The 22500-nt window shown below is 43.2% G+C and overlaps 1 protein-coding gene across 4 annotated transcripts in view; it reads right to left on the bottom strand.

The window, feature by feature from the left end:
• Nucleotides 1-22500, bottom strand: part of LOC147028894 (neuropilin-2-like) — a 110660-nt gene that overhangs the window by 77171 nt on the left and 10989 nt on the right. For all 4 annotated transcript variants that reach the window (XR_015057765.1, XM_085879729.1, XM_085879730.1 and 1 more), the window contains exons 2-8: nucleotides 22198-22399; nucleotides 19471-19652; nucleotides 16525-16773; nucleotides 14620-14775; nucleotides 6581-6765; nucleotides 3778-3933; nucleotides 1339-1483 (exon numbers count right to left, since the gene is read on the bottom strand). Coding sequence is in view for 3 of the 4 variants with exons in the window: in XM_085879729.1 (XP_085735855.1) it covers nucleotides 1339-1483; nucleotides 3778-3933; nucleotides 6581-6765; nucleotides 14620-14775; nucleotides 16525-16773; nucleotides 19471-19652; nucleotides 22198-22399 (1275 nt within the window). In the remaining variant the exon portion in view is untranslated. The remainder of the gene's footprint in view (nucleotides 1-1338; nucleotides 1484-3777; nucleotides 3934-6580; nucleotides 6766-14619; nucleotides 14776-16524; nucleotides 16774-19470; nucleotides 19653-22197; nucleotides 22400-22500) is intronic.

Below are 22500 nucleotides of genomic sequence, written 5' to 3'. Positions count from 1 at the left end.
TCGATCGCTACTTTACCTCGTGTTTTCACCTTGATTTGTGCTGTTTTTTTTTTACTCATCTTGTGTTTTAATTAATAAGAAAAAAGCAATCCGATCACATGGTGTGACAGACTGTTGGGCAAGGATTTAATTTCACAGAAAAACCGGTTGTAATTTGGAATATCCATGATTACCTCAGCCCGATGCGTTTGATGAAAGTGATTGTGGTTCTGGGGGCATCATGCTTGATGAGCTGCCCTGGGGGCAGCGCTCTCGCAGAGTGTGCGAGCGATCGGAACCCAGGCCGGATCACGAGCCTGTGTGGACCTTTGGATACGGTGATTGTACCAGTTTACATACAATACACCGCCACCAAAGGTCATTTACTCATCTTATTTTACCTTAAACATGGGGAATTTCAGTTGAAAGTGGGTTTTCTTGGGGTCCAGGAACGGATTAATTCACTTTCCATTATTTCTTATTGGGAAAATAGTTTTGGAATCCGAACAGCCTCCTGGAACGAATTAAATTCGGATTCTGGGGGCACCACTGTATATGTATACTGTACGTATAATCTGTATGTGCATGTGTATGTATTACGTGTGTGTGTGTGTGTGTGTGTGTGTGTGTGTGTGTGTGTGTGTGTGTGTGTTCGACACTGCACGTGTTTCATGTATTTATTCCCATTTGGTACAGTTCTGTCATTCACAGAATAAAAGTGAGAGGTTGTCAAATTTGATTTTAATGCAAAAATGTGTTTCATTAATTATATATTTTCATAAATAATATTTATGTAGATTGTGTCACCCACAAACGCAGTCTGCTCTTTTATTGGAAACATACAAAACATTGTGTTTGGCACGAAAGTTTTAACAATTTCAGGAGACAAAGTTCCAAATGTACGAGTTTGGGGTTGGGGAGGGAGAGGTATAACCAGTGCATACATCATCATGATGGGGTTGTGTTCAGGATGGAGCCAAAATCTCTGCCATATTACTGCCTGTGATAAACAGTGGACCACAAAACTATCAGCAGTATTTATAGAGTAGCTTTGTGTGCAGAGCTAGAGGTAGAGGCATGTATAATATGCAGAGAGAGAGAGAGAGAGAGGTGTGTAATGTGCAGTCACAGGTGCAAGTGAAAGTGCAATGTGTAGAGAGAGGAAGTGAAACAAATTAACAGGAGGAATCAACACCATCATGCATGGCTAAGGGCAAACAGTTGGAGTTAAATGACAAATCACTTTTGCCTGATCGACTCAGTTAACCATGTGTTGTATCTTACAAGAACAGTGTGGATCTTAGTGACGAACCCAAAGAGATCCATGACAAGCACGGTTTAAGCACACACTGTACCAACCTGCGAGCGTGCAGCCGTAGATCTCGATGCGCATGGCGATGCCCTGGTACCAGCTCAGGGGCTTGAAGCGCACGTAGCGTGCAAGTATAGGCTCTGGCAGGTGTTGCTCAGCAACAGAGTATGCATCCACATTTCCAATGAAAGCCTGGTCCACATCAATCAATAACCAGTAAGTATAGTCAAGATAGGTTAACATTAGAAAAACAGAGGAAAAACAATGAGGACTAAGTAGGGAGAATTAAGAAAAGAAAAAGAGGGTAGGAAGGTGATGAAGACTTTAAACAAAGAGGAAACGGAACAAAATATACTGTATATATATATATATATATATATATATATATATATATATATATATATATATATATATATATATATATATATATATATATATAATTATATATGTATTGCAAAAGCTTACAAAACTTGGTGGTGTAATTGTAAGAGCATCTGCTCTGAGTATGATTCGATGCCAAGTCATACCAAAGATTTTTAAACGGTATGTACTTCTTCTTCACTTGATCCTCAGCATTTATAAAGTATAGAGCATGGACAAACAACCATATGTTGGCCATCATGGGGGAAGTGGGCCTCCTCCTGCATTGAAGTTTCTTGTAATTATATAATTACCTCCGGCACTGTAGGGTGGACGAAGGTTATGTTCTCACCCTTGTCTGTCTGCCTTTCTGTTTGTTTGTCTGTGAAAAGGATATCTCAAAAAGTTGTGGATGGATTCAGACGACATTTGGTGGAGAGGTTGGGTGTGTGACAACAACGAACTGATTCGATTTTGGTGAAGATCTGGATCCAGATCTGATAATTATTTAAGCGATTCTTCACCATTTAAGAGATCGGGCCAAAAACGATATATAGCACGATATCTCAAAAAGTTGTGGACGGATTCGTACGTACCTTGGTGGACAGGTTGGGTGTGTCACAAGGACAAATTGCTTCGATTTTGGTGAAGATCCGAATCCGGATATGGATAAGAGATGAATTAAGTTTTTAAAGTGATTCTTCACCATTGAGAGATAGGGCCAAAAACGATATAATACTGTATACTGCAGCATGATATTTCAAAAATGTATTGGGCTCGATATGTTCTTGTGGGTCAGGCATTACGTGGTGGAGGTATGCGCTCCACCAAGTGCCCTTCTGGGGATAACTGCATTTCCCTTCCGTTCACAAATGTACTTTTGTGTCGATCCTGTTCTTATTTTCTCGACTTATCTCAAGATAATACTGTCAGACCTCACTATTGGCGGGGGATACGTTCCTGAAAAATGCCACAAATGTCGAATCCGCGAATGTCAGGGCATTGTTTCAATGGAAAAGGAAGAATAGGATCCTGGCAGTTCATGATTCATGAGGGAAAATCAAAATTCCCATGAAAAACTATGAAAAACCATAAGTACACCCACAAAAACTGCGAAAACATGAAAAAAACCCCGCGAATATGCCTGCAAAAAATAAAAATAAAAAAAACCATGAAAACGCGAAGCACAAGCCTACGTATGTCGAAGCAGGTCGCATTTTGTAAAGCGGGAATACGCGGGGTCCGCGAATAGCGAATCCGTGAATAACCAGGTAACCGACAATACAGGAATATAAAGGAAACTTTGAAACTGGAAAAAGGTATTTGGTCCATCACGTCCGTTCCATATCCACATCCCAGTGCTTTCGATTAACTGCAGCCAAGACCAATTATACAGATAGCACCAAGCAAGAAAACCATCCGGGACTAGCACAAAATGGCCGACTTCATTCCAAATATACTGTCGGATCATTAATGTCTATAGAACCTCGATGCATACAGAAGGGCTGACTTTGTTCCCCATGAAAAAGATGACGTGCACTGGAATACAACGTGTCTGCTGGCACTGCATCAGAACAACACTGTATACTTAAATGGGACTCAGTAAGCGATCAGATACAAACTGCACAGGTCAACGTTGAGTGAACTAAACCACCATCGAATATCTCCATTGAGTTTGAAACAAATTTGAAGATTTGGCTTCGTCTTCGTCCTCACTTACCTGCAGTGCCAGACAAGAGAAGATCGACTATTGATTGGTCTGAAAACAATAAAGGAAAAGTTCCATTCTCATGTGAAGTTCTTCCACGAGCCTCGATCATGTCCACAAAAATAATAGAATAAAGTACATTAGGGACCAGCTGCACATGGTGTAAGCAGTTGCTAAAAATCGGAAAATTCAAAAAAAAATGAAGAGACAGAAGTTAAGTCGCGAAGAGAGGGGGTTTCAAAAATTCGACCATATTGCTTTTGTAATAAGTAGATGGGTAAATTGACCCTTTACATGACGTAAAGTAAACTAAATTCCACCACACGCGTTTGACCAATATTGTACGTGAAATAATTGATGCTGTTGTATCGTTCCATCCTGCACACACAAAGAACAAACACTCGTGAGGTGAACAAACCTTGTTTTTAGTTCTGTGCCGGTACACAGTCCAGACCTTCCCCGACGTGCTGTGCTCCAAGCGAAAACGCTTCACGTAGTACTCTCGCCCAGAAGTGTTTGATACTGCACCCTGGGTGGCCACCCCAGACACGAGATGCAGCGTGCGAAGATCCACCTGGTATAAGGTGAGGCTGCATCTCGATCTCTGTTTTTCTTCATTCACTTTCACATCTTATCCATTTGCAGCATACGCTGAAGTGCTGACGTACTTGTACCATTTCAAAGAAATTCATCAACGTCCATCATCAAACTGCCATATAAGGAGATAAGATGGTTACAAAAAAAAATTCTTTTCCATATATTGTATTTTCACTTGGGTCGAAGCTCGTTTGTCCTGTCGTCGAACACTGGCTGTTTCACTACTTTTGTATCTACTTAGATTTCCCAGTGGTATTCAGTTGGGTTACTGTCCACAGCTGATATCTCTCGCTTGGTTAACATCTCCGAACCATCCTTTTTGGCCACTCCCATCATTACATCATCCTTTCTGACCACTACTATGATTAAAACATCCTTTCTGGGAACCTCAATAATTAAATCATTCTGCTTGAGTGTTCTCATGATTACACCATCCCCTCTGAAACTTTCATGATTGCATGATCACCTATTATGATTATACCACCTTCTCTGAAATCGCTCCATCATTCTTTTTTTTTTTGGAAACTTATGTGATCACATCATCTTCTCTGGAAACCTCCATTTTTGCTTATCTGTAATTTACATTCCAGATAAGGTATTGTCATCGCGCTGTCCGTCCGTCCGTCTCCTTTTTCAACTTCTCCGGCCAAACCGCTGGGCCGATCTGACTGAAATTTTGCAGCAACGTTCCTCTCCTGACTGGTAATAGTAATTGCAAAGCTCGTTCCGGTCACGTGACTTAAAGTAGATCAAAATGGCTGATTTAGAAAATTCCTTCAAAAATCTTCTTCTCCAGACCTACTAGTCGGGATGCTACCAAATTTGGCTTCCAACATTAGAACAGTGTCCTGATGTTAAATTATAGAGGCCATGCTGATCACATGACTGGAATTGTATAAAAATGGCGGTCACGCAAATTCCTTCCAAAATCTTCTTCTCCAGACCCACCTGTCAGAATGCGAACAAATTTGGGTTGCAACATTATGGTCGGGTGGGAATGTTAATTACATTGTGGAAATCATGCGGATCATGTGACCAGGAGTGTCAAAATGGGCGACTTCGTCAAGCTTTGGGAAAACCGCCTTCATTCCTTGAAAAATCTTCTTCTCCAGACCCACCCATCAGAATGCTACCAAATTTGGGTTACAACATTAGGACAGGGTCTAGATGTTAAATTGTGGAGGTCATGCCGATCACATGACCGGAAATGTGCCAAAATGGCAGTCAATTTTTGGGAAAATCCTGTAAATTCCTTCAAAAATCTTCCTCACCAAACCAACCAGTCAGAATTCTACAAAATTTGGGTTACAGCATTGGACCAAAGCCCAGATAAGCCACAGGTCCAGTGGTCCTATTTTTACATAACATTTATGGATCACTCAGGATTGCATCACCCTCTCTGGACACACCCATTATCACATTATCCTCTCTTGAAACTTTCATTATCATATCACCCTCTCTATAAACTCCCATGATCACATCATCCCCTCTGGAAACTCCCATAATCACATTATTCTCTTTAAAATGCGAGTCTCACCGCAGGCAGGTCAGTGGTCTTCCTGTCTTCTACCGTCTCCTCTACGGCCTCGCCCCCCCCCCCCCAGCTTTGTCTGAGATATCTTGATATTTCTAGATATTTCTAGAGATATCTCTAGATATTTGAGAGATATTTCTAGAGGGTGATATGATAATGGGAGTTTCCAGAGAGAACTATGTGATAATGGGTGTGGCCAGAGAGGGTGATGTAATCCAGAGAGTGTCTGCCCCCCTCCCCCATATTTCTCCAGGGTGTCAAGGTCCACCAGCAACCCCTTCTGGTAAAACTACCAAAATCAAGAATCATTGCTAACCCTCACTCTTTCATTTCTCTTTTTTGCCGCCTTTGGAACAAACTCCCACACTCTCTTCAATCCCATTCTTCCCTCCAGGTTTTCAGAACAGCTAATCACCACCACCTCTTATCTTCCCGCATCCAAAACCATGATCTTTTCTACCCCCTGTTAATCCACCCCAAACCCAACTCCTTAAAATTCCCTGCTTTCCTTCCTGAAGGTCCCTGTCGTGCAAGGACTTGAAAGTACCTGTGGTGTCCATTTTGTTTACTCGTGTATCCTGCCCCATCCCTCTCCCTTCCACAGATCTCCTTATGTCTCTGTTCCCCAGTTTTATTCCTTCCCTCTGCCCCCCCCCACCCCTTGTCTCCTGCTCCCCTTGTGCATTTCTGTGTGTTAGCTCTCAACCGAGCCTCAACACTGTTTTCAAATATATATTTTTAAACCTCCCATTATCACATCATCCTCTCTAGAAAGTCCCATTATCACATCATCCTCTCCGGAAACTCCCACATGAGAACCATTGAAGACTAAAAGTATCCTCATGTGAAAGCGACATCGTTGGCTACGCATTTGAATTCTCACAATGAGAATCAATGAATCACTTTCACACGACAGTTTAACCCAACAGCAATGAAATCGATTAAACACCCTGGTTTATGTATGCTATCCGCAAATATAACCATACTGTATTAGCTTATCCAATTCACAACCACATGCATAAATTTAATACCCTTAGTGCAAAACATTTCAACCAAGTGTACATGTTTGACCAAATGAGTCTCCACAGACCTGAATCCACTCCCGCTGTGTGTCCCTGGTGGGACTCCAGGCATTGTAAGTGTAGTGTAGACGACCTTGATGTGCCAACCACTCCTTTGTGGTGTGCACCGATGAAACTGAGATTTGCCCATCTTGTATCTCCTGTGACTCGACCCCCAATGGGCGAAAACACTCGGGATCACCTTGGGCCAGGTCTTGAGAGAGAAAAACAAAAACTAAAAAACATAAGTAAATTACATTTTTTTTAAAAATATATCAATAACTAATACATTTGTAATACTAATAAAAAAAGAGGAAATGATCTGTGAACACAAGGTAATCCTCAAAAAATGCAGACAGAAGAAGAGGCCATTTGGACAATCAAGCCTGCACCACCATCTCTATTGGGATTTCAAGACGGACACACCTGCGTCTGATTTAACCCAAATGTCCATAATGAATGAGTCAAAGCCATGGCTCATGGAATGACAGTTCAGTACCTTAAACACTGCACTGTTACTCTGTTATACCCAAATGTTGTATTGGCCTTGGAAGTCAAAGTTAGATTAATACTCTTAAGCAAGTTTTGGGTCATGTTACTCCGTCGTGTGTGGAAGATGACAAATGGAGTGCACAAAACAAGGCTCAAAGCATAGGAGAAAGTTAAACGATAAAATGGTTCCAGCGGCAGGGAATGAAAGGAAGGCTTTTCATCCAAGGAAACGTCTCACTGGTACTTTACCAAAACAGACACGTGTAAAGCCGTAACGAATAAGCTGACGTTTACTTCATAAATTCACATGTGGACTTTACAAACTATTCCCCATTGTGCGGTGAGAAGATGGCAAAACGTGAACGGGAGAATGGACGAAGGGGTGGTAAGACCGATACAGAATAGAGTGCGCAGCGTGGTGTCTTAAGACCACGGAAGCAGCCGGCAGAGTGCTGAGGTTAATCCCCCTTTAGCTTAATCCGCCAAAGGTCAGCACATGGCGTTTAGGCTGAGCAGCTTCTTTTGCTCATTTCCCACTTCCCCCCTTTTCCTCCAAAACTCCCTGGGGTGGGACACGCGCAGTCGCGCACCCTTTTTTTTCTTGGCAAGAAGTCATGGCCCCGGGGCTATCTGGGGATCAAATCCCATTGACAATTCCAATTGGTCCAAAAATCCCCATAGGTAATATGGCATTCATTTACTTTGTGGACCTATGTTTCCGTGAAGTCAAAAGACTGCCAATCAGAATCAGACTCGCGCCTATCCTTTCCAATATAACGACTATTACGACTTTTTTTTTTAAATGGTTCCATTTATTCCCATCTTCTTGTGGGGTCAGCCGGGGAATCGTTTCTGGCCCAAGCATTTCATAAACCGACTGGCCAGCCTTGACGTTCTACTGAAGGTGGCAGGAATTTCGAATTTATTCAAGGGTGGCGACAATAATTTACCTACTCTTTGCGAGGCACCTTGGGATATTTAACATCCATGAACTAATGCTCGCAGACGGGACACCGAGCTGAAAGTCTATCCGAGGAATGGCACACTTTGCGATGCAACGCCTTGCCTGTGAAACACCAATTTGAGAGTTAATGGCCTGGTCGGTAATCAAACCCAGACTAGACAGTTCAAAGGTAAGTGTACTACCTGTGCGACATCCCGTCGGACCACTCTCCAACATTAAATGATGGCCATTTCTGAATTCATGTCTTTTGTATCAAATTCTAAGTCCCAATACCATTACCACCCTCCCTTTCCATTTCCATCCCTAATCCTACAGGCCCAGCCTTTACCCCTTCCATGAAAACCCATCACAAGTTCCAAGTAAAATGTGGAAACAACATTCTTTCCATGGAAGGATAATCGTACTTATGCCTCACATAACGGTGAGCATATGTAGCATATAACACGACACGCTCAAACATTTTCAAAGAAAGTTTACATTCAAATAGCTGGGGAGAGGTTTTTTTTCCCCCGTTTGATGCAGCCTCATATAACAAAGGGCCGTTACAAACAGCGTTTTCCTTTGTTCTAGAGTGAGCATCAATCAACACCATTTATTGTGCGTTTAAATCATGCCTGGTTAGGCACACACACTCTCGTTCATTGCTGCTGCCCTATGTACTCCAGACTTTGGAACGTTACCGCCTGCAGTGTGCGATGGGCAGGAGGCGTTGCGACCTGGAAGTGGAACATGGAGAGCTGATATGGAAGAAAAAAAAAACAAAAAACAGGGGCTTCTAGAAATGGACAAGATGGTGAAGCCAAATTGAAGACATCCCTACTTTTTAATCTGCATTGCTTGAGGCTCGTGGAAGGGACATGTTCAAACACATGGCTCCTTGCTCCGTGTGACTAAGCGCCCATAACACAAGATCATCCAGGCTGAATTGATATCGTTAGGATAAGGTCACAAGAGGGAAGAGCTACATGCATGGAGAATCCTTTCCTGCTCCAGGAAACCAGCATGGATGTTCAATTCCCATCGTGCGTTGCCACGAGTCAAGCTTGAATCCAAGAGTGTGAGGTCAGCCAGCATGTGTAGCCTTGACTTTTCTTTTTACTTTTCAATACATTTACAAATGTACATGTTGATATGTTAAAGTTTTAATGTACATCATATTTGTTTCCTGTCCCTTTTAAAGGACAAATAGTTTTTGGATTTTTTTGTATACATAGTCAAGGCTTGTGGAAGAGCGAGTGCAGTGAACGGATCAGGACATAACTGGACGCAAAAGGAACAGTAGAGACGGGGGGGTGGGGGGGGGAAACACCAACAGCAGAGTAGAAGGCCAACATAGAGGGAGACTTGGACAAACAAAGAGTGTGTGGAGGAATGGAGAGCAGGAAAGGATGCATGGGGTGGACAAGATTGATAGAGAAGGAAAGACAATCCATACCTGGGATACACACCAGGTACACAATAATCGTTTGCAAGCTTTTCAAGTTCGCAGAAAAGATGACCGGAATGTTTTTCCTGTTGTCCGAGCAGTAGATTGGTCCAACGATCAACATGATCTGCAAGAGTGTCCGTACTGCCGAAGCAGTTCCTGGGCAATGGTGGTTTTCCGTTGCCTTCCAGCAGTCAGTCAGGGGAGGAATTAGTAATTTTTCCCGGGTGCTGGCAATAAGTCGGCTCTTTGTGACTCTATTAGGTGGGTGACAGTTTGACAGCTGGGATAGCTGGGTCAAGATTCGAACCCAAACTAGGAAGTTTAAAGGTGAGCGCTCATACCTCTACACTATCCTGCAATCCCCTTATACAACATAGTTTATGTTTTTGAATATCCTGGATTTTTTAAGTGTGACATACGAGTAATTTTTACACACAACCAGCAAGGGGTAAACAAACTGGAATAAATTGACCAGAAAAATACCTTTAGTTCTGTTCTTGCAAATGGCAGCTTGGCTGTCAGAGTAGCTATCATTTCTTGGAAGCACAGCTGTGAGAATGTGCTGATGCTGTGCCTCTATTACCAGTACACTGGTATTCATTTTGCTAATCTCAGAAGGATGACAGGCTGAGTCAACCCCACCTGATGTTAATTCAGCCGCCAACAGGGCTTGAACTCAGGACCCTAATATCCCAAGCCAGCCACTCTAACCATAACCACGAAGCCAACACCAGGCTTGCATTCCTTTAGTGACCACATGATATAACACACCATAAATTATCCAAAACATATTAAAAATGAGCATTACCTGATTCTCATCATGCAGTTCCTGCTACTAAAAGGGTACCCAATCAGGAGATGATTTTTCTGTCCTAACGCTTGAGCGGTGTCTCCAAGAACAAATGACATGATGAACAATTGTGTTTGTGAATATTTGTGAGAACAGATAATTTACTGAGGAAAATATACTGTCTGTCTGTCTGTCTGTCTGTCTGTCTGTCTGTCTGTCTGTCTGTCTGTCTGTCTATCTCTCATGCAGCCTTGTGGCTGCTGGTTGCATCATTGGTCAGGGATGCGACTATGCCACTGATGCTGTGCCCCTACACCAGCATACTGGTACTCCTTTCACCGACATCGTAAGGATGACAACTGAGTCAACCCCACCCGGTGTTAATTCAGTGGCAGACAGTGCTCAAACTCAGGACCATAAGATCTCAAGCCAGCCACCCTAACCACCAAGCCAATGCCATGCTTACGGAAGATTAGGAAGTAAGCCACAGCGTGCAAGTTAACTTGATCGAATACATTGCATGGGTTGAATGTTTTCCTCCCAAAGTTTCTCAATGATGTCACTGGTACAAAGAATGCCTGTGTTCCCTTTTTCATTGTTTGTCTGTACAGTTTGGGAATACTGGGAATTTCTTCTGACTGTGCTTTGCTCACCTTGTTCATTCACGGGAAACCATATGGTTACACTAAGTCGTGGGAGTGTCGCCATTTTGCACAACAACGTCGGTATAACACAGCATATTGCACAACAATCACCACATTGATCGCATGTTTTCCTGCTCGTCTGGTCTGAGATTTTCCACCTCCCTCCTCGTTTCCTCACCCCACCCCTTTCCTAATAGAACCAAAAGCATACTTTGTCATCTGCGCATGGGAGTACTTCATGTGCGAAGCGGCAGGAATCGGAAGGTAAATAAATCAATGCGATGTGCAGCGTCAGCTCAAAATGGATAAGCCATTGCATTATCGCATTAATCACAACAATGTTGAGGGAACTTCATGGAGCCAGTTTTCTGCACCATGCAGGTCTATGTAATCCCACGAAAGGTTCACCATGGAATAGACCACTGGCCTGGCAAGCATAAACCCAGTGCCTCCAAGAAAGACTTAAAGGATTACGTAAATTCTATACAAATCTGATTGTCGCAACAACGACGATAATTATAATAACTGTAATGACAATATTATTGCTCTTAGCTCAGGTTTCCCCCCAAATCCCTATTATGGAATCGTTAGTGGTCCCAACCAAATGCATTATGAGCCTGGGCAGTACACCTTGAGAGATAAACATTCTGAACACATGAAACAATAATGGTATAAAAGCACAGAATGCTTGTGAAATGTTTAAAAGTTTAATTTGCCGTGGAAATTATCGTTTCATTTACTTCCTGTAGGATAGCTCATTTGGTGGATCCTGGCTATGAGCCATCTATCCGTATGGGATTCCATCCGGCCAATCAACATCGGTGCCAGCAGGGGCTACTGCATCGGCAAGCATGTCCTACTTCAAAGGGGATGTGATGCTGACTGTCCGCAACATGAGCATTGATAGTCCCACGGTAACTTTTCTGGAGCTTTTCAGCAAGGCCTTTTGACAAAGTCCAAATCACCTAAGTTAGTCGAACGTAGGGTAGAACTTCACACGGCATTCCCACTGTTCCTTATCTTTTAAACCGTGAGGGTCCATGAATGTTGAGCCTCCAATTGGAAATTGGATCATATCTAGACACACCTTGTGATATAAACAGCATTTTGTGTTTATAATGTTTCTCAGAAGGATGGTGGACCTTGATGGGTTGGAGCTTGCAGGGGAGGGGGAGTACGGTGTGGGGCGATATGATCTCGAGGATGTTCAAGTAACGTTACTGACGGTGAGCAAGCATGCAATTTTTGTGATTATATGGCAAGTTCTATCCACTCAATCCACTCAATGGTCCTCCCCAAATGGAAATTTGTACAGAACGCTCGAGAATCACCTGCGAGTCCTCTTGGGAGACCATTGAGTCAGTCAGATTCCTTTTGCTGCTGCTGAAGTAGCTCGACAATAAACAACCCTTTCATTATAACATAAAACGATATCAATGCTAATATGCAGGACGTGAAACTTCTAAAAGCATAATTATAACATCACAAAGTATAACAGAAGACAACGCTGGCAGTGAAGAAATAATTATAAGAATGATGACAAGAAATGATCCCTTACTTGAGAAGTAAATGAATGAGATATTGAAATGTCGAGTGACAAAGTGACAAACGCACTTCCGCGAGACGTAAAAGGCACCAGTGCTTGCCTTATGTTGTAGGATTAAGACTTTAATGACTCATGGCCAAGTGACCGTCTGAGTCGAGGGCGTAAGGGCGTCTGCGATTTGCCACGGCAGGGCGGACGGCGCCAGCTTTGGACGGGAAGCCGTTGCTTTGGAAATTTGACAGAGCGTCGAGTAATCGGACCCTGGAACGGACACCTTTTCTAACCAGAGACCGATGTCACCATGGTCGGTAGAAGAGTGCTTCCTGCCACAAGACCTCCTGCGGAGCTTCTGTAAGCGTCGCAAACCGGCGACGGCCATGGAAGTTCTTTCGTTGTTATTTTCGTTGTTGCTATAAGCGCTCATGGAGCTGCGACATATGTACGGATAATCCTCTGTCCATTAGGACCGTGCCAGACACGGGAGGATCAGATGGGACGTGCGCTGTACACCACGGTCGAAGGTCACGGCAAGGCCCGTGGGCTTCACCCGAGAGTGGCAAAAGGAGTCAAGAGACAGGAAAGGCGCACAAGGGATGGAGTGCTCAGGTAATGCACCAACACCATGAGGACAAATAGCTGACAAAGCCCTGAAAATGGGGGAAAGGTGGTGTTGGCTTGAACTAACAAAGTGACTGGAGAGTCATTGTTAAGGTGATATTTAAATGCAGGAAACACAGTCAAATTTGTCTGTGCGTTTCTGCAAATTTTCACAAAGAACGGGAAATAAAAATGACATCAAAAAAGTGGTTGATGTGGAAAGGGAGCTCAAAATGAAAGAAAGAAATAAAGGTGAGAAATAAAAATAAAAGTGTTAATTATGGGATGTACAAACAGCAATCAAATGGAAGGCTCTTTTAATGGGTTTGCTGAAGTTCCTGTGCATTTTTGATGTCAGCATCTGAATGGATCATTAGGAACATGTAATGGCAGTTTCCAATTAGAATTTCTATCCCAAGGCTCCAAGATGAATGCAGATGCCCAAGGCTTAACAATTTGCAATGAGGCATGAAAACGAGGTGACAAAATGAACTCACAGCACGAGAACTTGCAAATCAGAATTCAGACATTGCTGGAGATGGGTCGCGACGGAAACCCAACTTCATATGATCGACAAGGAGCGTTCCAAAGGTTGTTTCGTCCACGCTACAAAATACACATGCGAGTAAAACTGACAACTTTTATCCACATCGTTATTGGAGTCTCTTGGCGCAAGGCACCGAGTCTCCGGGACATTTTATCGCGTCAACAAACAAGAGGAAGAACTCTACGTGAGTATCGTGGCGAGGCAAAATCCGCCATTCCCAGGACTCCCAGAGGATGAAAATGATCCATTCTGGATGAAGCTGTATATTGTCAGTCTCGTCCACTCCTCCAAACGTAATTTCCATTCCAGCTGTTATTTATGACATCAGGTTTTATCAGAAAGGGAAGACATTTTAAATGATGTGACGAGTTCAACGCTGCTGCGACCGATGCGCTCAGGACAATTAGTAAGAATGAAGCGTCATGCAATGATGGGAAAGCTAATGGACTAAGTGCTTCCAGATAACAAATACCATGTAGAATGATACAACGTCAATTGAGATTGTCACCATGATTGTATTATTCCTTAGCAGGAAGGGGGAGGGTGATGTTGGTTGGTTAAGGGGAGGGGAGAAGTTATAGTAATTTGAAAACGGTTCATGGTGTCGGCACAGGACGATATAAAATGCAGTAAAAGTTAAGATAAGCAAATCGCAACAAAAAGGAAAAACACCGATTCACAAAAACGACACCATTGTGGTTGTGGCTTACGGAATTAAAGTGATGGATTTTATAGCAGTGGTTAACGATTGGATATTGATTATAACCTTGACCATCACTCAAACGAGACCATCTCATAATCTACTCTCAATTCTGAGCCTTTCAGAACATTGAAATATCATTGAGATGCTATATAGCATCTTACAGTCTCTGCAGAAGGTGGTAGGTTGTGACCTTCCGAGCTGTAGCCCAGTGGGAATATGAAAATGTAGGACACACCGGCATTGCATGAAATATTTAAACAAAATCAAACAAGGATGAATCCGATGGATGTTGAGATGAGGAGAAAAGATTGATAAATTGCAAATTTGAGTGTGCAGCACTCAAGCCCATTGATTACCTGCAGTATCGAGAAGTGGCCACGTAGTGTAGTTTGAGTAGAATCCGTCACGCGCAATGGCGTCGTCTGTGTGCAGGTGCATGCTGAGGATGCCGGTGGCCGAATGCAGTGTGCCGGGCGAATCCCCTCCACAGAAACGGCCCACAAGAAAGCCAACTGACGAGGACCACATGGGGTGCATCAAAATGTACAGATGACAAGCAAAAATAATCAATAACATGGCAAAGAAACAAACAACCACTGAACAATTAATTAGCTCACTCACGCATCATCATTCCAGTGAAGAGGTACTATTGTGACACTGATATTTGTATATACTATATATATATATATATATATATATATATATATATATATATATATATATATATATATATATATATATATATATATATATATATATATCCATCCATGGGAATCATACTCTGTGCAGAGCATTGGTGCTGCCTAAGAAGTCTCCTTGGCTATTGGGCAGAATCCTGGACAGGTCGCCACTCCGACACAGGATACCAGCAAGCTGGCACTCATTTTGCCGACCTCAGGATGATAGGCAGAGTCAACCCCACCTGGTTTTAATTCAACATCAGAGTGGGATTTGAAGTCAGGATTCTAGGATCCCTAGCCCAACTCCCCAACCATTAAGCCAACAACAGGCATATATATATATATATATATATATATATATATATATATATATATATATATATATATATATATATACACTATAGATATATGTATACACTATATACTAAGGTTACACCTTGCTGGAAAGGTGACCATGAACCCTTGTTCCACACTCAACATTTGCTTCAAGAGTTTTGACCAATCGGGGGTGGTTATAACACATGAACCCTGTTTAAACGCAGTTGACGAGAATTCTATTGCAGCTGGGAAATCACGAATTATAGTTGAAATAGCTACTTCCAACATTTCGTTGCAACTTTTGAAAGACGCAAACTGCCCACTGCAAATAAGCAGTGCGTCACAACCGCCCACTGTCAGAACCCTTGCAGAAAATGCTGACATGGAACAATTGTTCAGGGTCACCATCTCCAGCCAAGAGTTACTGTTTGACATTTAAGATGACAACATAAGCTTGTTAGCTCAACTCTTGGGGAAATCCAATCTATATACATGCTACTACTACTACTACTACTACTACTACTACTACTACTACTACTACTACTACTATTACTACGACTACTACGACCAGTAGTACTACTTTTAAAGGCCCCAATTATTCACTTCTTCTCGTATGGTCAGCCGAGGAACATTTTTTTGTCTGTCTTTCATGAACGAGCTGGTCGGGCCCAACGTTCGATTGAAGGAATTTAGAATTTGGCTGGGGCACCAGATAGGTTTCCCACTGTTTGTGAAAGCCACCATTGAATCTTTAACATCCACCAATGGTCAGTGCTGGCAGGCGGGTTATTTGGATTTATGTCCTCCGGACGGCAAACACGTTGAAGCCTTGCACTGCAAGTGAAACATCAGGGTTATAACTGAGTTTAGCTTCAAACCCAGGCGAAACAACTCAAAGGTTGTTCTCTAAGCTGTCATGCCAGATGTGTATGCGCGCGCGCACACGCGCGCACACGCACACACACGCGCGCACACACACACACACACACACACACACACACACACACACACACACACACACACACACACACACACACACACACACACACACACACACACACACACACACACACACACACACACACACACACACACACACAGTAACCTGATCAAGATTGGGGTTATTTAGACTTTAGTATTAGTGTTGCATTTGAAAGTACTTATGATCATCCAATGATAGTGCATCACTGTTGACTTTGCCTTAAAACATCGACCTTCCGCATGTGAATATAATGTGGCACATGAAATTCCATAGGACCTCACCCTGTGGCAAACCATCCCAAATTTCCAACCAGTCAAACTGACAGCTCCCATCACTCTCTCTCGGCTCCCCCATCTGCCGGTCAGACTCCTCCAGGTGAAAGGTGTGGAAGCCAAGCATGAGTGCACGTCCAGTGCCAGGCCGCACGATGTATGTGCACTGCTGGTAATCTGGGTATTTGTCTGGAAACCCCGGGGAGGTCACCACACCAAAAGGTGCAGAGAAGTTGTGGGAACAACGGTCCTTTCCAGCTGCGGGCAGGAGGGTGGAAGGTCAGTGAGCAGGTCTCTCGGCTCTATGCATTTCCTTATTCCATCAATGGATTACAATGATATTTCAAATTTCTAGTGTTCACATCTTTGAATTTAAAATGGGGAAATCTCCGGCACAGTCATCCAAGCTTCTGTGGTTAAAGCACATCTGCTGAGGAATGGACTGAAGGCTTTTTCTTGGTAATGCCATTTATGGGAAAAAAAAATAACTAGAAGTATTCTATACTTATGTTCAGATCTACATACACTGTTCATGCCTTTAAACAGAGAGACCATCATCAAGGTTACGACCCTTAAATCTCAGAACCATTCTGAACAGCAGGTTCTCATCCTTAGTTGTGTTAAGGTAATCCAATCGGAGAGAAGAAGAGAGAAAAAGAAAGAAGAAGAGAGAAGAAGAGAGAAGAAGAGAGAAGAAGAGAGGAGAGAAGAGGAGAGAAGAGGAGAGAAGAGGAGAGAAGAGGAGAGAAGAGGAGAGAAGAAGAGAGAAGAAGAGAGAAGAAGAGAGAAGAAGAGAGAAGAAGAGAAAAGAAGAGAGAATAAGAGAGAATAAGAGAGAATAAGAAAGAAGAAGAGAGAAGAAGAGAGAAGAAGAGAGAAGAAGAGAGAAGAAGAGAGAAGAAGAGAGAAGAAGAGAGAAGAAGAGAGAAGAAGAGAGAAGAAGAGAGAAGAAGAGAGAAGAAGAGAGAAGAAGAGAGAAAGAGAGAGAAAGAGAGATAAAGAGAGATAAAGAGAGAAAAAGAGAGAAAAAGAGAGAAAAAGAGAGAAAAAGAGAGAGAAGAAGAGAGAGAGAGAGAGAGAGAGAGAGAGAGAGAGAGAGAGAGAGAGAGAGAGAGAGAGAGAGAGAGAGAGAGAGAGAGAGAGAGAGAGAGAGAGAGATAAAGAGGGATTGACAAAGAGATGACTTGGTGCAACACACCGTTGGCCCATGACCCCATGGAAGAACAATCTGAGGGTGCTTCCTCCACATCTATATACCTATAGGGATGTGATTGGATCACCTTGAACAAAACAGGGAAATCAAACTTGTATAATCACTACTGGGAAGCAAATCAGCTGCTCTTTGAAAAGTCAGTGCCTCAAAAGATGTTTGTGTTTCCTTACACAGCCTTGAAGGTATGACCAGGGAGTGCTGTTGGCCAGTATATCCTTAACCATTTTCCATACATCTGGCCCAAAGCATCACCCATGAAATAAAGGCAATGGCTTTAAGTCAACATGTTACCATCTATAAAACCCTCTCCTCTCCTCTCCTCTCCTCTCCTCTCCTGATGGAGGCTGGAGTTCCCCAAGGCAGTGTTTTGGGTCCAGTCTTGTTACTCATCTCCATAAATGACCTCTCTGATGCTCTGGAAAAACCCTCTCTTCCTTTTTGCCGTCAACTCCAAATTGTGTTGTATAGTACCTCCATCCCTCTACTAGGCAGAAAGCAGCTGCATCTCTCTATGCTGATCTTGAAATGATGAGACACTAGTCTGATAAGTGGAACATGTCCTTCAACATACCCGATTCCACCGGAATGATCACCAAACGGACCCACATATCTATTTCCTTGGTCATCCATGAAAGGACATTGTCTCTTGAATAACTAGCATCAACATCAGCCATGACCTTTCCTGGGTCTTCCACATAGCAAAGATTGTCACCGAAGCCCATGCCGCCTCTACTGATCCAAGATCTTCCTGGGAATATCAGAGATACTCACAGTTTACAAGGATGTTGCCCACAGCTCAATGGAGGACTACTCTCCGCAACGGGCTGGTACCCCATAATTACATCCGTCGATCCTGGCTTCTGTGATATCTAAAGCTCTCAAAATGATCACAATATGTTGTTGTTTTACCACCTCTTCTCCAATATTGCACCTCTGCTTTCTCAGTCCCTCTCTACCTACTCCAGGATTCACATGTTCTTCCAGTACCCCCTCTTGGTTAAACGCCCAAAATCGAGGTTCGATCAATGCACACCTTAACTCTTTTATTCCACACCTCTTCCATCTATGGAACCACCCTCCAGAGGTTGTTCTGTCCCCCTCTTCCCTCCAGGGTTTCAAACAAACAGTACACTGCCATCTGTTGTCTTCCCCAATTCTGTCCCATGATCTTTATTACTCCCATTAAACCTTTCGAAACCCAACCATCTTACTTGCGAGTTTCAGTGCTTCCTCCACTCCTCCCTCTCATCTTTTCCTGTTCATTCCCTTGATATTTGGCCTGCTAGAAACACCCGCTACCTGAGGGAGCATTGGCAAGTCATCAACTCCCCCTCCCTTCCCCCCTTAGGTACTACCAACACATATGCAAAATTTATGGAGTTTGGGCCAGACCAGCTTTTTTCTGTGACTTCAGATGTACATACACACGTACAGTGAATTGCCTTATTTAATATAGTAGGGTTGCCAGTTCTACTTTGCTCTTCCATGAGCCTCGCTCCTGTAAAGAAAAGAAAAACTGCTGAAAATTACCACAATCAATTGTTCAGCATGGAGTGTGCAGTTTAACTGTCAGCTTTAGCACAATATCAGACAATCTCGCCATGTTGGGCATTTGTATGGTGGCCATGCTTATTCAGTTCCACGAGGGGAGGGAAGCGAGTACCCCGGGCAAGAAAGAGTTAAAAACCCAAGTCATTCATCGTTATATCCCACCCTGAAAGCCGTGAAGGGACACCACCTACCCGGCTGGTAGATGTCGTAGTGAAGAGAAAAGCCTGATGTTTCCTGTGTGAAGTCGGACACAAAAGTGACCGACAATGTGGAGCCACTTGACACAAAACGACCAGGAGCAATGTTCCCGCAGAAGCGCCCAATGAGGTCAGCCAGGTCTCCCTCTCCATCATGCAGCTCGACATAATCAAATCTGCAGATTAAGAACACGGTTTGCTGTGAAATGCTTTGTAAACAAACTGGAATAATAATGATAAATCATCAAATTATAATTAATCAGGCAAACAAGCAATTTATAGAGCAATTAATTATATAATTATGATTTGAAAATGAGCATGGCGTGTGTAGAAGTACGATTAATCAACTCCTTGTTCATCATTTATTGATTTTAACTCCTTGAAGAAGACTTCATTGAGGCGACTCTGGTTTGGAGACATTCCACACCGCGGTATCGCTTTACCCCATTACGGTGGTATCGGGATTAATGCACTTGCAATTAATTGCATATTCTCGTTCGCACAAACACCACACCTATGGATATGGCAACCGCTCCCGCTCACGTCAAATCTGGACCTCCTGCTGTGTTTGTCCCCTGTGGGGGTAGGCAGGGGTCATTGGTTGTACCCTCAGCGAGGGCTATTAGCAGCCACGCCTGATCGCACTCAAATCCCTGTCTCAACATGGGTACCTTGGCAAAGTGCCAGGTGTTAATCACCGCACGACTCCGTTCTGCAACCGCACAATGCAAGTCTTTTGTCTCTCTGATGACCCCTCCAGGATGTTGTCCTGAAGCTCTTTAAGGTAACCCTTTTCCATTACATCCAATTGCTCTGCAAACACACCATGTATGTCGAGCACCAATTGGACCATTCCCAGAAGACGTGGAGGAGTTTGGAATTAAAAGTCAAGACTCGAGTCAAAGGTTTCATCGACTACTAATTGGCATTGTATATATCAGGCTGGCAGGATTCTTCAGAGATGTGCACACTGAGCTATGGGCTGTCTAGCCTGGGTTTGAATCTTGACTTGGCTATAAACCCTCACCCTGGTGTCTCACAATCAAGGCAATGCATCATTGGTTGTGCCGACCACAGGAAGGCCATGAAGCCGGAAGACCTCTCTGCCAGCAGTAGTCGTTATTGCATGTTAGAGATCGTACCTTGTCTTTTGTGAAGAGTAGGTGAGTTATTGCCGGCAAACTGAACAAATTACAAATTCCTGCCACCTGAAGTCAAGTCTCCATATCAGAGTGGTGACCTTTCCAGGATTGGTCCTTCCGGAGAAACGTTTTCGACTATTCTTGATACACCTGGAGATCTATCAATACTATAGGCTTCCATTAATCAGCAAAGCAAAGAAAAGAAAAAATATCAGCAAAGAGAAAAGAGGATTTTTTCAGAGAGTCAGAGAGGTCGTTGATGAAGATAAGGAATAAGACGGGAACCAGAACACTGCCTTGGGACACTCCAGCCTTGACAGGACGAGCAGGTTAAAGGATTCAATTGAGAGCTACATGTTGGCTATGAGATTAGACGAAGTAAGTAAGCCATGTGTGGAGTCGACCTTAGATGCCATCAGCAGAGAGTTTGGAGAGAAACGCAGGATGCCACATTGTATCCATTCATCCATCCATCCATCGGGACCATACTCTGTACAGAGCGTTGGTGCTGCCTAAGCAGTCTCCTTGGCTATTGGGCACAATCCTGGACGGGTCGCCACTCCGACACAGGATACCAGCAAGCTGGTACTCATTTTGCCGACCGCAGAAGGATGACAGGCAGAGTCAACCCCACCTGGTATTAATTCAACAACCAAGCAGGATTTGAACTCAGGACCCTGGGATCTCAAGCCCACCACCCTAACCATTAAGCCAACACCAGGCATGAGACTGTATGGAAAGCTCGAGATATGTCTGGAGAGACTTTTGTTCAACTCAAGAAAGCCTACCATCCAATACATTAACATTGCAAAGACTTCTCCATACCCTGAACACTCAAAAGTGAAGGTCCACCCTGACCCCTGTATCCATTGGTTAATGGCATTAGTGGTGTTAAGCCTGATTTATGGCCAAAGGACATGTGGCTGAATTTTAGATGACACACACCAAATGGTAAGAACCATTTTATGATGTCATCATAACATTTTATGTCTTCCATACCCTCTTGCGGGATGGCATATACTGGCCAACTTTGTCCCGCATGACAAATACACGTGTTTCATACAAAAAAAATGGGTAAAATTAGACGGTGTTAGTTTATGGCCATTTTTTAAAGTATGAAAAAAAAACCCTCACATATAGGATGTACACCCTTCAAAGCACCAACTAGTTATATATTCATTGAGCATGACCAAGTATTAATTGATAACCAGTGACAAATATATGATTGCATCACCCTTTTCAGAGCAGAACAGGTACCAATTTAATACCTTGACTGATTACTGACCCTGTTATCCTTTTATGACGTCATCATTTTTATAACATCAGCACCATTACATCAAGAAGACGTTTAATAACTTCAGTACCAATTTATTTCTTCAGCATCCTTTATGACGTCATACACATTGTGGTACCCCTTACTACCCCTTTTACTGCCTTGGAATCATTTCATTTTTATGATTTGAGAACACGGTTTTTTAACAGCTGAGTTCCGTTTTATGATGTCAGCACAAATTTTATAAACTTGGTGATATCTTACAACTTCAGATCCCATGCTATGCATCACCAAATCATGCCGTACCTGCAGTCATTGTGCTCGATGTTGAAGTGAGGGTTAAAAGTTACGGACACCTGCTGTTCGGGAGAGGCTGCTCGGAGAATCCATTTACACCGTTGACGTGGGGGGTACTGATCTGGATATCCTGGGGATGTGATGTGTCCCGCCTCACGTATTGTGTGCTCTTCGCCGCACCATCGTGGGTCCCTGGGACTCGCGGCAAATTCTGAAAGCAAGTATGGCAGACAGCACAAGATTCATTCCATTCATTGATATGAATACGAGAGTGACACATTTGGCAATGAAAAAATTGATGACGCAATGCAT

The sequence above is a fragment of the Eptatretus burgeri genome, chromosome 4 (assembly GCF_056783735.1).
Source record: "Eptatretus burgeri isolate ZD-2024b chromosome 4, Ebu_testis_v1, whole genome shotgun sequence".
NCBI classification, from domain to species: domain Eukaryota; kingdom Metazoa; phylum Chordata; class Myxini; order Myxiniformes; family Myxinidae; genus Eptatretus; species Eptatretus burgeri.
Note: the sequence above shows the minus strand (reverse complement) of the source record. Positions and strands in the feature narration are given on the sequence as shown.